Below are 14,747 nucleotides of genomic sequence, written 5' to 3'. Positions count from 1 at the left end.
TTGCATCTTTGGAGCACCTTCCTGCAGTTTGACAGTTTTACAAGCATATGCATAAAAAAAAATTGTGGTCAAAGGTCAACATTTCTTCAAAGATTTGACTGTCAAAACTGCATTTATTATTGCTTGACTGTATCAGATCAGTTTAACAGAGATCTACCCTCTCATGGCTACCATATTGAATATGGATAAGTTCAATGGTAAAGGCTTTCACACATGGCAGATGAAGGTTAAGTTTGCATTGATGAGGGAAAATCTCTGGGGGCTTGTCAAACCGGCTTCAACTTCTTCTTCAACAGCCTCTAATGCTGGAGAATCCTCAGCTCCGACACACGCGGCAAGAGATCCTATTAGAGAGGGGAAAGCCTATGGCATCATTGCTCTTGCCGTAGGAGATGACTATATTCATCACATCTCTGACTTAGAGTCTCCTTCAGAAGCTTGGCAGAAGCTTGACATTATTTTTGGGCTAGCTCTCACATCTCAAAATTGTCACTTAAGATTGCTTTCTTTGAATTGAAGATGGTTAGTGGCACTCTTTGGCTGCCCATGTCAATCTTATGCGGAGTCTCATGAGTCAACTTGCTTCTATCAACTCTCCAATCACTACAGATGATGCAATGGTAGTATCGCTCAAAAGTATGCCTGAAGATTATGATCATGTTGTTACCACTTTAAAAAATCTTCCTAATGCTAATCTTGAAGGTCTTATTTCTACTCTTCAAGAAGAAGAAAGGCACATGGAACTCCGGAGAGGCAATGACAGAGCCTATGCCATAAAAATCTAGAAGGACAAGTTTTCACCTTGCAAACATTGTGGGAAGACTAATCACTTCTCAAAAGATTGCTTCAAGATCAATCCTTGCAAACATTGTGGCAAAAACAATCACCATGAAAAGTATTGTAAGGCAAAAAAGGAAGCAACTACAAAACCAGAGATTGCCAATCTACTTTCAGTTGATGTGCCTCCACAAGATGAGGCATCCTATGAAGATTATGCTTTTTGAACCATCTCCATATATGCTCCTGATCTCTCTTTTTATGTTGAGTCAAGGTACTCAGCCTGGATAGTCCTCCAAAATGAATAAAATAAACTATTGTGTTCCTTGTAAACACCTCTGGTCACCATATGATGTAGGCCATGTGTATGTGTTTTGCTCCATGGTACCTCCTGCAGACATTGTGTGCATGTACATGCAGGGGAGATAACCATTGGAAGGTCTTATGTATCCCTTTTGTTTACCTCACACCGTTGGGAACCCTTGCTAGCATGAGATTCTAGCCATAGATTAATCCTTGACCACCATGCGATGGCATGAGAAACTATGAGACTAGATGAATCCTTGACATAGCCTGAGGCATTCCCTTGAGGGGGGGTTTGTTGGGATATCTCAAGGTGTATGCCCCAGGCACACCTTGGTTTCTATGTGTGTGTGCTAGAGGCACAGTTAGGTGCCCATAAGCACTGTTAGGTGGTAGATGCCACACAAGATGATTGAGAGATTCTAGGAGCTGATTGAGGAGATGATTGTGGAGCTCAGAGGTCATTAGTGATGTCAGTGATCATGTAAGAGGTGCCTACATAAGGACCTCACCTTTCTTCATTCCAAAAAGCAAGCATTCTCATTTTGTGTTCACTTCATGCTTTCCTTTCAGTTCCTAACAAAGGCGCCCATACCCGGCCATGTTGCTGCTCCAGATTGGCCATTCTTTGGACCAGATCTAGGGCCAGATGCTCCCCGCCACCTGTCCCATTGCTGATGCCATCTGTTGCAGTCTTTGTTGCCTCCATGTATTCTTCTAGATGCGCTGTCCACATGACAGCCTTGCTGCTGTCCATGTCAAACATCCTTTTCTTTATTTGATCCTTGCCCCCATGGCTGCCATGATGCTGTCATGTGGCCATCTCTTAGTGACACGTCCCAGCACTCCTGAAACCTCTGATATGCAAACAAACACAAGAACACACACAACGTGAGAAAACTGAGCAGGTTGCTCACCACCCAACCACGACATCTACGGGATGTGATCCCGAATCAGGAGATGTCCCCTCCGAGCCATGAGCTGAGCTATTGGCACGAACTCCCAACCAGAGCCTAACCAGCCTGGTGTCCCATACCGCCAGGTGGCGCTGTGAAGCCTGGGATCTGCAGCTGGGCCTTGGGCTACGCTATGATGCAGGTGCGCGTCCGCGACTCAATCCAGGATCAGACCTAGCATCTAGGAACGAAACTTGCTTCCATCGGCTCGCTGAGAACTGAACCTCTGGGCCCCTTTTATAGACTCGGGCCCCAACCGCCAAAAATAGCGAAGACCTCTAACTGGTTCGTACCCTTGCCACTCAACCCGAGAATCAAGCCTGCCTAGCTCTAAGCCTCCCCAGGCTATCTGAGCTAGTCTTGTGTACCTGGTACATGTTGGATATCAATCCGTGCACATGACATACTTCCCCTCCTCTAAGAACTTACTCCTGAGTTCGCTAAAAAACTCGAGAATGTCCTCTGGAGGTTCTGTAATGTCTCCCATGTTGCATCCTCCTCAACACGATCCTTCCACTTGATCTTGTATTCCGTGATAGTTCTATTACGAATCTGTCTTTCACGAAATTCAAGAATACACTCAGGTTCGTGTGGAATAAAAGTCAAATCTGTAACTTATATTATTTCTTGAGGAGAAACAAGTTGATTATCCGCACCCAATACTTCTTTCAGTCTACTGACATGAAAGATTGGATGTACTTTAACATCAGGAGGCAATTCTAGTCAATATGCAACTGGTCCAATTCTTTTAATAACCTTGAACGGACCACAGTATCTGGGGGATAACTTCGGAACCAAACCAGTACTTAGGCTCTTGGATTCCTTGGGGATTCGCAAATATACCATCGTTCCTTTAGAGAACTCTCTAGGTGAACGATGTCTATCAGCATAAAATCTGTCCCGATCTTGGGCACTTCTAATAGACTCCTTGGCAAATTGCAACATTTCCTGCATGTCTTGCAAGAAGGTCTTTGCAGCATCATTTTGGATTCCCTTTAACCCAACCATAACTGGTGACTTAGGTTGAAACCCGTACATAAGCATAAAAGGACTGTAACCAGTACTCGAATGCTTTGCACTGTTATAAGCAAATTCTATCATAGGTAGATAATCTTCCCATGAAGACAGTCTCTTAGAAACATATGCTCGAAGCATATCTTCAACCAATTGGTTGACCTTCTCTGTACTACCATCGGATTGTGCATGATCTGAGGAACTCATACTTAGAGTAGTTTCTAACTTCTCAAAAACAAGTGTCCCAAAGTTACTTGTAAACTTTGAGTCCCTGTCACTGACTATGTCAGAGGGCAAACCATACAGCTTAAACAAGTGGTCCACAAACTCGTGAGCCAGCTGAACAGCTGAAATAGTTGTTCTAGTAGGTAAGAATCTAGCCATTTTTGTCAGATGGTCGACTATGACTCAAATGGAGTCATGACCCTTGCGCGTTCGAGGCAAACCAGTAATAAAATCCATGGAAATACTTTCCCATTTATTACCTGGAATCTGCAATGGCTGTAATAATCCTGCGCTTCTAAGGCGTTCTGCCTTAGTAACCTGACGGCAACCTACCACATAGTTTTCAATAAATGCATGCATCTTAGGCCAATAAAAGGTATGCTTCACAAGAGACAGAGTCCGATGTATTTTCGGAGCATCATAGAGAATCTTGGATCGAAGTTTCAGAACATCTGGCACACAAATCTTTCCATTCTGGAACAGCAAGCCGTTCGTAATCATCCACTGACCTCCCGCCACCTGTACCGTAGGTGGCACAATCCTTGAGTCCTGGTCAACCATGGAGCTCCCATACTGGACTCTCTGCCAATAAGAACTGAAATGACTATCAGTTGTGCAAAGCCCTCTCAAGGATTGAAATAGGTCTGAGGATATTTCCGTAAATGACATAGCATTTACAAACTTGACTCGACTTAAGGCATCCGCCACACTATTCAACGAACCCTTGCAATAACGTATTTCAAAATCAAAATCTTGCATTAATTTTGCCCATCTAGCTTTTCGTCCCCTCAATTCAGATCCATCACACACATACTTGATTGACTGATGATCGGTCAATACAAGAAACTTCGAACCATACAAGTAGTGTCTCCAAACCTTCAGGGCATACACTACTGCATAGAGTTCTTTTTCTAGTGTGGGCCAACGATATTGGGTGTCGTCTAGCTTCTTACTCTCAAAAGCTACAAGTCTGCCCTCTTGGAATAAAGCTGCCCCAATCGCAAAATCACTCGCATCGGCCTCTAAAACATAAGGCCGGGTAGGATCGGGTAATGCAAGAACGGGTGCTTCCTTGATAGAAAACTTTAAGGTTTCAAAAGCCTTGTTCAATGCATCATTCCAAGAGATGGTTGGGTAGACCTGCGTCCACGACCTTTCAATATGTTTGTTAGGGGTGCCGTGATGTGTGAATAATCACGCACTGACTTCCGTAGAAATACCGTAAATCCTAGGAAAGAACGAAGTTGTTTCACAGTCTGAGGGATAGGCCATTCTAAAACCTTCTGGATACGATCCAGATCAATGCTAATACCTTCAGAAGAAATCTTGTGTCCTAAGTAAATGATCTCCTTCATTAAGAAGTCACATTTACTCATCTTGGCATAGAGCTTATGCTATCTTAGAATAACTAAGACAATCTGGAGGTGTCCCATGTGATCCTCTAGCATTCGGCTATATATCAAGATGTCATCTAAGAACACTACAACGAATTTGCCCAAAAAATCTCGGAACAAATTGTTCATCATTTGTTGGAAGGTGGCAGGAGCATTGGTTAGACCAAAAGGTAATACAAGAAACTCGTAGTGGCCATACCTAGTTCGGAATGCGGTTCTATCTATGTGTTTAGTATAGATACGGATTTGGTGATAACCCATACGCAAATCAATCTTAGTGAAGTACTTCGCTCCGGCCAAACGGTCTATTAGATCATCGGAACGAGGTAGAGGGTATCGATTCTTAATTGTCACTTTATTCAATCAATATAGCCCATATTCAAATAATCCTGTAGCTGTGAAGCTAACTCATCCTCCTCAAGCTAGCTCATCCTATAAGGTGGAACACTAATAGGTTGAGCTTCATGTACTAAATCTATGCGATGGTCTACTGCCCGTTCTGGAGGTAAACCTTCCGGCAGTTGAGCAGGGAATACATCCATGAAATCATCGAACAACATTCTTAATTCACGGTGTTCAAACACACTTAAATCATTCTTGTTATTAACAGAGACAACAAATGAAGAAAGCGGAATCAAAACACACTGATAGACATCATAATGAGAAGTGTTTAATATATTCCGAAGCTGCATCGCAGATACAATAGGTCCCTAAGAAGAGGGAATGTTATCACACTAAATACAAAATTGGGTGTCCTTATCCAAAAAAGAAAGAGTATGGTCCTTCCATCCAATCCGAATATCGTGGGTTTTAAACCACTCTATTCGGATCAACAAGTCCACATGCTCCAAGTGCATGACATAGCACGTAAGAGCCGCTGTGTATTCTTGAATCCGCATAGAAAGGGCTTCAATCTTGCGATCCCAAAACTGCTTCCTAGTTGGAAGCTGCACCTCATAGGTGTGATCGCTAGGTATCGTGGACAGCCCCATTTTCTGCACAAGTTTGTAATTAACAAAGTTGTGAGAGCTGCTCAGGTCGAAGAAAATGTGAACTCTTTGGTCCCTAACTTCTCCATAAACTCGGAAAAGATCATGGGAACCAAATAACGAAGTATTAAAAGTGCAATTACAAGAAAGTGGGCAGGTAATGACATTTACAGAAATACCTGTCATCGGAACTTGATTAGCTCCATTGGCTTTGGTACTTGGACGCGCCTGGAGCTTCGGTCCCGGCGCTTGTTTCTGGTTCTTGCGCTTAGGACAATCATTCTTAGTGTGGCCCCGCTCCTCGCAGAAGAAGCAACGTCCCTCCTTGAGCTTCAAGGTACTAAGGAAACGGGCACGACCATTCTTCGCCTGAGTTAAATGTTTCTTGGAGGCGTTGTCTATAGACTTCGTCTCTCCGATACTAGTGGTAGACTGGAAGAACTTCCGCTTGTTCTTCCCACCCGTGTTGGCAACTGTGATTCCCTTTGCACTGGCCATGGTATCATCATAAATACGCGCGTAATTCATGGCCTCTTGCAACGTGGTACACTTGTTGTTCTTGATCTGTAACTTGTAGGAGTCAGGCAAACCATCCACAAAGAAACCTAACAAGGTCACTGGATCCATCTTTGTAGCTTTGGTCTGCAAATCCCGAAACCTCTGAAGATAAACCTCAAAAGTCAAATTCAGCTTGGACATATCGAGGGCTTTGAGCTTGCCTACGATATCGTAATCTTCCTCCTTCTTCAGAAACTCTTTCCTGAAGACCCCTTCGAATTCTATCCATGTTACAGGCTTGGGTTGGAGTTCCTTCCACCACAATAAAGCCTTTCCTGACATAAACCCGGCTGCAAGCTGTATTTTCTTGTCATCTGGGTAAGGGTGAAACTGGAAGTGTACTTGCCACTTGTGCAACCAAGTGTCAACAACCTCCTTGGTACGAGACTTCTGGTCTCCGAGAAAAGGATTTGGAGTGATGTTTGGACCTAACACTGAAGCCATGGCATCCACATGCGTGAGCGCTTGAACAGTGCTAGTCAAAAGTGTGAGTGTAGTCTGAATCCCTTGGAGTTGCTGTGTCAACCCCGTTTGATTCATAAACTTGCTCAAACTTTCCATCAAGAGCAGTGGTGAATTCACTGAAGGCCTTTTTCGTAATCAGATCATCGTAGAGACCTTGGTCATCCTCCGCATGGTAGTTCAAATCCTGGTCTCCCATCGCAAGCTGAGGGTCTACAGAATCAGCCATAAAGGATGTGGAGTGAAGGTGCTCTGAAGGCCAAAGGGAAAGGAGAGAGAGTCGTGAGGAAAGGAGGGGGCAGCAGAGAAAACAGAATCCCACAGGAGGCAGTAAATAACGATTTGCCTGGAGATCTCCTTAGAGGGGAGAGCGGTGAAGCAGAGGAGCAGCAAGGTAGCAAATTGGAAGGGTAGGAGAGAAGGGCTGTTCCGAACTCAGAAGTGCGAGATAGCAGCTTCAGCGAACGGGTGGTACTAGGTGAGGGTGGGTGGAGGGTTGGCTATGCGCACTCATGGACTGCGGATTAGAGCAGGTGAGATGGCTGCCTTAGCAAAGAGCGCCTCACTGCAGGCTTATAGCAGCCTGCAGGCCAAAAATAAAACAGTCCCCTACTTTTGGTAGGGCTTCTGCTTTTTTAAGCTGTCCAAGCCTAATTTGGACGCAGCTCTTGCATGCCAAAAAAAACAGTCCCCTACTTTTGGTAGGGCTTTTGCTTTTTTTAGCTTTTCCAAGCCCAAATTTGGACGCAGCTTTCCCCTGCCTGATTCGCCTCCCAACCAGTCCCTCGAGACTGTCAACTGCTGCGCACCTCCATCCTCACTCCAGCCATCAATACCCGCTCCCTAACTCTCATCCTAAAGGTTGCCCCCGGCCTTCCATCACGTCCTTGCTCTCTGCTTTTATTCTGAAACTCGCTCCTACTTCTTTCCTGCGCCAACTCCTACAACTAACGAACTGCTCCCAAGCTCTTTCCCTTATTGACGACCTTTCTCATGGCCTCTCTTCCACTCCATCTTGCTACTTGCGAATTCACCCTTTCTCTCTGTCTCTCCTACCTTCTTTCCCAAAATCTTAACCACTTCCCAAAACCCGATGAACCAAACAAAAAATTGCAGGGTTTGAGCACAAATTTCGAAATTAGGGCATACCTGGAGGAGAAAATCGTCCAAAATTCTTGGCACAAAAGTTCCTACCTCAGGAGTTGGCTCTGATACCAACTGACACGTCCTAGCACTCCTGAAACCTCTGATCTGCAAACAAACACAAGAACACACACAATGTGAGAAAACTGAGCAGGCTGCTCACCACCCAACCATGACATCTACGGGATGTGATCCCGAATCAGGAGATGTCCCCTCCGAGCCACGAGCTGAGCTACTGGCACGAACTCCCAACCAGATCCTAACCATCCTGGTGTCCCATACCACTAGGTAGCGCCGTGAAGCTTGGGATCTGCTGCTGGGCCTTGGGCTACGCTATGATGCAGGTGCGCGTCCGTGACTCAATCCAGGATCAGACCTAGCACCTGGGAACGAAACTTGCTCCTATCGGCTCGCTGAGAACTGAACCTCTGGGCCCCTTTTATAGACTCGGGCCCCAAGCGCCAAAAACAGCGAAGACCTCTAACTGGTTCGTACCCTTGCCACTCAACCCGAGAATCAAGCCTGCCTAGCTCTAAGCCTCCCTAGGCTACTTGAGCTAGTCTTGTGTACCCAGTACACGTCGGATACCAATCCGTGCACATGACACTTAGACCCTAGGTTCACCTCCCTAATGCTCTCCTCATATGGGGGCTTACAAACGGGGAGGTGACCTGTCCATTTCCAACATATTGTCAATGCAGTATCCCATATATAAAAGAAAGCCATTGAAAGGCATCCAAAAGAATTTTAAGGATTGTCAAGGGAAGCCTGGCTCATGTTTTGAGTGCAATGATCTAAAACTGTAAGGGATTACTAGGATATATTGGACTTATTATGTCATGGACAAGGGTTAGAGGTTTGAAAGGTGCCACATGATGTAAGCCCCCACGTACCTCCATCATGGATGGTTGCCACATGATACCAATCCATCAGTCTATTTATTGTGGCCTTGCCATGTTTCACACATAGGCATGCACTGCGTATCTTACTCACTCTAGGGCAGCCAATCAGATGCAAGTATTGCATCTATGGCATGCATTTGATGCACTTTGATTGGGCACACTGTGTCAATGCGCACACTAGGAAGCATCTCAACCTCTTACCTCCTCACCTCCTTAGATAGGGATTACTATATGCGAGGTTCATTATGTGTTTGCAGTTCAGTTTCTGCACATTCAGTTGTATGCTTCAGTGTTGGCATTTCCATTGCAGCAATTCACGTGTCTGCATTTATTCCTACCTATGTGTGGAGGGCACTATAGTCTAGCAGGTCTTATGTGTTTTCTTTCAATATTCCTATCTCATTATTGCTCCCACCATTTGGAGTTTCTCTTTTGAGGAATTGACCTTTGTCTTGCCTTTGCTATGCTTCTTTTCTTATGCTGCTTCTTGCAATAGCAATCAGCATCATTCCTCAAATGTAATGGTTTCTCTAATGCCATGAATATTGTCACAAAACTCATCAAGCTTTTCAAAGCACGTTGATTAGTTTTTGCAAGTTGATCTCTTATTACTTGACCTTTATCTGGTGTGCATGCATGGGCTCTCCTTCCTCCGTCCTCATGGTGAGCATGTAGAAAGAATCCTCACCGTATCGCTTATTTCATATGTGTCTCTGACGATAGTCCACGCTTCAAAGGCAGTCCCGAAGCTTAATGCAGGAGCCCTCCATCATAATTATCATGGACAGTGCCTTGCAATTCTTCTCCTGCCACTCTTTCACATCAGCTGGATCTGGACATTACCTGTGGCATCCACTATCTCCAATTGTCACCTTCTAAATCTTTCACGCCATCAGGTCTCCTGTGCTTCTTAGGTGTTACGCCCCTTAGTCCTTCTCATTTGGAGGCTCACAAGTGGGGCATTGACCCTAGTATCCCATCAAAATTCAGTCAAAAGCAGGCAGCAGACTCTACAGCAGTTAGTTAAATTGGATATGATGTGCTTGAAGGGGCAATTACTGTGAAAGTTATTATGGCTTATGTTTTGTAGTGTTGTAATTTACTGTTTCTTCAATATGTGGGTCGGTGTTTATAGTAAAAGGTCCAGATGTGCAAGAGGAACACACGCGATAAAAATTTGTGGTACTGGATTGATTCTTTTGTGCATGTTTTTCTTGTTCCCCTATTTGTGGTTGTCTATTCAGTTGATAGTACCTGTTTTAATTTTGTGTCCGTGAGCGTTTTGCAGACTGACAATGAAACTGTCCCTTATGTTCCAGGCAGAACGATCCCCCTTTTTTTTCGAAGCTATCTGTAAGTCTAAACTGGATGAACCTCACTGATCTGTATACTATGAGACGAAATTTGGGAACGGCTGTAAAAAGGGAGTCTCATTTTCTAGCAGGCAGTGATACCTCAAATAATAATAGAAACCTATCTGTCACAGAAGATAAAAATGAGGCTAACAGTGATCAAGCTGTAGTGGATGATGATGATGCAACTGGTATGGAGTGTCAGCAAAATCAGCAAGCCCACCTTGAAGAGGCAGTTGAGAATAATTCTGAAGAGGAGAATGGTACTGTTGAAGATGTAGGCCCTGATACTCCAAGGCCACTTCTTGCCAAGGATAGGAGGGATGATGCAGACTGCAACAATGAACTCAGTGCTGATGATGACGAGTCTATGCCTTTAGGTTTGTCTGATGAAGAAAATGGGGATGTTACTGTCGAAGATGAAAGTGGCGAAAGAGAGGTGAGCCGAGGTCGCCGAAATCTAGAAGACATTCTTGCAATGTATGAGCATGAAGGAGATTGGGAGGATGAAGAAGATGATGAGGATTGGGAACCGAGAGGACCTTTTCAGCCATGTGCTCGGTGGTTTTGCACGAATTGCACCATGTCTAATTCAGATGATGCATTGCATTGTGAGGTAATTTCAAGTTGATGCTGTGTTCATATTGGGAGCTGTTGCATTGATTTTTGTGAGCTTGGTTCATGCTACAAAGTCATGCATTTCAAGATGTATCAACATGAAATTTGCTGCATGACTCAGTTTTACTCAGTTTCTTTGTGGTTTCTATAATAAGCTTTGTGGCGAGCATCGGAGATCTGGAATTCTTAAGGATGGTTTTTTAGCATCTATGCTCTTACCAGAAGAAACTGATGGAACTGAGACGGAGTTAAAGAATGAGATACACCGAGGTAGTCAATTTGATTGAACTGATAGAAGAACATGTTTGAAGCTAGTTTAAATTCTTCCATGTATGTCTCATTTGGATCCAGAAATGGTTGCAGAAGGAGCAGGAAGAGAGAAGAATTCTGTGGCATCATATATTTCTCCATTGTCATCATCCCAGCGGCCAGTTGTAGGGCTTACAGCCCTTGGCTTTGATGAAAGAATGCTGCTTCATTCTGAGGTATAATGTGTTAATTTTGTGACAAAATGTCAATAGCACATTTGTTTTATGCAATCTAATCTGGGTATTTAAAAATCAGATCCAAATGAAGTCCCTTCCACATCCTGAAAGGCCTGACCGGCTTCGTTCAATTATGGGAGGACTCATTGCTGCTGGTAAGCCACTTGGCAAATAGTAGAATAGTCAACTGGTTCTTTCTTCTCGAGATAGTGCTTGATTTTGATGAGATCATGTGTGTGTTCTGTAAAGTGTGGTGGAGCCAGTAAAGTATTCCTAGCAAGTCTTAAATGATCATGTATTATTAGGTCTGTTTCCTGCCCGATTTTTAACAATTCCTGTGAGGGAGGCCACTTGTGCAGAGTTGGAAACTGTAAGTCCACCAACATCACCTTCTAAAACTTCAGCTCCACCAAGCAATTTATAGTGATAAAATTTTGAATTTTGAAAGGTCCTCTTATGTCATTAGAAGTACCCTTCATAGATGCATTTTTAAGTTATTCTGCCCCACAAATCCTTTTACATGGCATTTGGGTTGTTGATATATGGATGGTAAATGCATCGTCAGGTTCACACTCATGCCCATGTAGATGCTGTTGAAGCAACCTCTGCTCATGAAGCCAGGTAAATGAACAATCTTTTACCTTAGCCTAATTTCTAGTTACTGTTTGGTGCCATTTTGTCTTGACCAGCGTTCATAAGCTGCTCTTTCCTTTTCATCTTGTTCTTTTTCCTTTTGTTTCTTTTGGCAGTTACTTCACCTCAGACACATATGCGAATAGCCACTCTGCCCTTGCTGCCAGGCTTGCAGCAGGCATATGTATTGATCTTGCAACTGCAATTATGAAAGGACAAGCCTTGAATGGGTTTGCGTTGGTACAATCTCTCTCTCTCTCTCTCTCTCAATACTAAGACTTTCCAAAACTAAAGCTGGAGTCTGAAGCAACATATTTGGGCATTCCTATATGTGCCAGGTTAGACCACCTGGACATCATGCAAGACCGTCAACTGTCATGGGGTTCTGCCTTCACAACAATGCTGCTATTGCTGCAAAAGCAGCTCTGGCAGCAGGTGCTAAGAAGGTTTTAATTTTAGACTGGGTAAGAAGCTGGAATTGACCTTTGACTCTTTTTGCTTTGTGATTCTTCCCCATTTTTTTGTTTCATAATTGCTCGCCATAGTTTGCTTTACGATTGTTGCTCTAGATGGTTCGTTTGTTGTGTTTATTTTTGAAGTGTCAGGAGGTAAATATAGCTGTGTAGTTTGTCTCATAACCACACTTACAATATTGGTACTTCCTTGCATGCCTGTTTTGCATGCTCAGTCGTCATTTGAGAGCTGGAAGATTCAAATTCATTATGGTTCTCCTATGGTTTATGTAGGATGTGCACCATGGTAATGGGACTCAAGAAATTTTTGATAGTGACTCATCCGTAAGTGTTACTGCCATTCTTTTCACCTTTTAGATGTCACAGCTATCTTTCAAATATTGGTCATACTCTATTTTTGCCTCATTATATTTGCAGGTTTTGTATATCTCTTTGCATAGACATGAAGGAGGTCTTTTCTACCCGGGTACAGGAGCTGCTATTGAGGCAAGTAGTTGGGCTACTATGAACAGTGTGTTCCCTCCCAGGAGAGCGTCATTATGTTTTGATATCTGAAAAAATAGCTCAGCCATGTTCTCTGCAAGTGTATCCAGGGATTTTATTGAATGTAAAATGTGATCTCGTGCCTCTCTCTATGCTGTGAGAGGAGCAAATGAATTCCTGTAGGACCGGGTGGATATATTGAAGTAGTTGGCTTTGGATGCAAACAGTGCGTTTGTCCTTTCTAATGGGAGGTGTTGCTTTCCTTTATTTGAACCTTTGCAGGTCGGCTGTGATGAGGGAGAGGGTTTTTCAGTCAATATACCTTGGGGCTGTGCCGGAATTGGAGATGAAGATTATCTTTTTGCCTTTCAACAAATCGTGCTTCCTATAGGTGGCTACTTCGCCCTTTTATACGTGCAGATGCTATCCTACAACCTTGTCTCCCATCCAGCTTGTCGGGTCTTTTTGAATATAGTCATTCCTGAAAGGAATTTTTATATGCAACAAATCGTGTGTTTATTTTTTGGATTTTCAAGCTCGCATGCGATCTGGAATGGAGATCTTGGACAGACCTAGAGAAGGAAAATTTAATATAAAATGAGGAAGTACTCTGTGCACATAAGACAACCAGCTGTGCTTTTGCATTGGGCATACGTTGACTGCAGGAACATGCTTTTAAGAAACTGAGATCCTGTAATAATGGCCATTAATTGACAGAGCATATATCTATGACTTAAAAAGTTGGTTTACTTGCATCTAATGAAGGAAGCAATAAACAAAATTGAAGAAAATATGTATTGCTGACTGGAGTCTGCAGAGTGAAAAGAGGTGAGGCTCTGCAATGTGATAGTGAGCCAACTTGGGCTGAAACCATAAAATCTGGTACAAGTCCAGACCCCAGCAAACTCAAGATGAACCCTAGGATAATTACTGCTCTTAATATAGGAAAGAGAACATGGAATATAAATCATGCCAAGGGAGCGATGACTACCTTATGAAAATTAAGAAAGCCCCCTGAATGACATTTTCCTTCAAGCTCTGAAGTTGAATAGCCATAAACTGAAATTAATAAAGCATAAACCTCCTTCAAACCACACATGGTTCAAAACATAAAAATGTAGAGCTAGGAACACAGGAACGACACTGTATGAGGTGCAGACGAGGATCACCCCCTACAAGAGCTAGTCCCTTGAATACAAACCCTAGGAGAGTCTAATGTTATACTGCCTTCTAAGGTTCTATGAATCAAGTTCATCTCTGCCCAAGATTTCAAGATTGAGCTAACTCTTGAGGATTTGGGCTGAAATCAACCATGCATGGTCTATTTTGAGATCATCACTCCCCTCATTACAAGCAGTGGCATCAATACAACATCAAGCGAATTGCCATGCATTTGTCTTTGCGCACTTTTGGTGCGAGCAGCCAAGGGCTCAGCTTGCCTGTTGTCCCGTAGAGTATCCAAGAGCCACCTTGGAACTTTTTTGTGCTGTCTAATGACAGCCCTCTCCTCTTCAATTGCCTGATCAATGGCATGATCATCATGTGGCTGCAGATCAGGCTGAGCATGAGGAACCTGAGGAGGTTGAGAGCTGCTAGGAGCATGTGGAGTTTGACTAGCAAAAGCTGATCTGAATCTGCAATAGACTGAAAAAGGGGCAGTAAGGTATCAAACACATCTGAGGCATCCACATTAGGCTGTCTTTTGCAGTCCAGCCAAGATAAATCTGCATGTTCAGCAAAAATAACATCCCTGCTGACCATAACCTGAAACAGGTTGCCTTTGCTTTATGATCTGTAGCCTATGAAGATGCATTTGACAGCCTTATCCTGTAATTTATGCCTCATCTAAGAGGTTACATCTAGTTTCAGTTTCAGCCATGGCTAAAAAGTTATTGAAGCATAAGCTATCATTGGCCTCAAAAAGCCCCAGAAGTTGCCAAATCAGACTGCTAAAATTAGCAAATGCCTACAATTTTCACT

The 14,747-nt window shown here is 43.5% G+C and overlaps 1 protein-coding gene across 6 annotated transcripts in view; it reads left to right on the top strand.

Moving 5' to 3' along the window:
- HDA15 (histone deacetylase 15) overlaps positions 1–14,747 on the top strand; it is a 68,095-nt gene that overhangs the window by 16,207 nt on the left and 37,141 nt on the right. For 3 of the 6 annotated variants that reach the window (XR_015540879.1, XR_015540878.1, XM_087373557.1), the window contains exons 3-13: positions 10,043–10,691; positions 10,849–10,963; positions 11,045–11,178; positions 11,258–11,333; positions 11,484–11,548; positions 11,744–11,799; positions 11,928–12,051; positions 12,150–12,275; positions 12,558–12,608; positions 12,702–12,762; positions 13,042–13,158. Coding sequence is in view for 4 of the 6 variants with exons in the window: in XM_087373557.1 (XP_087229683.1) it covers positions 10,043–10,691; positions 10,849–10,963; positions 11,045–11,178; positions 11,258–11,333; positions 11,484–11,548; positions 11,744–11,799; positions 11,928–12,051; positions 12,150–12,275; positions 12,558–12,608; positions 12,702–12,762; positions 13,042–13,158 (1,574 nt within the window). In the remaining 2 variants the exon portion in view is untranslated. The remainder of the gene's footprint in view (positions 1–10,042; positions 10,692–10,848; positions 10,964–11,044; positions 11,179–11,257; positions 11,334–11,483; positions 11,549–11,743; positions 11,800–11,927; positions 12,052–12,149; positions 12,276–12,557; positions 12,609–12,701; positions 12,763–13,041; positions 13,159–14,747) is intronic. The other 3 variants (XM_087373560.1, XM_087373558.1, XM_087373559.1) reach the window with 3 other exon arrangements.

Source organism: Dipteris shenzhenensis, chromosome 4 (genome assembly GCF_047967505.1).
Source record: "Dipteris shenzhenensis isolate YYH24624 ecotype China chromosome 4, Dip_SZ_1.0, whole genome shotgun sequence".
In the NCBI taxonomy this organism is placed as follows: Eukaryota; Viridiplantae; Streptophyta; class Polypodiopsida; order Gleicheniales; family Dipteridaceae; genus Dipteris; species Dipteris shenzhenensis.
Note: the sequence above shows the minus strand (reverse complement) of the source record. Positions and strands in the feature narration are given on the sequence as shown.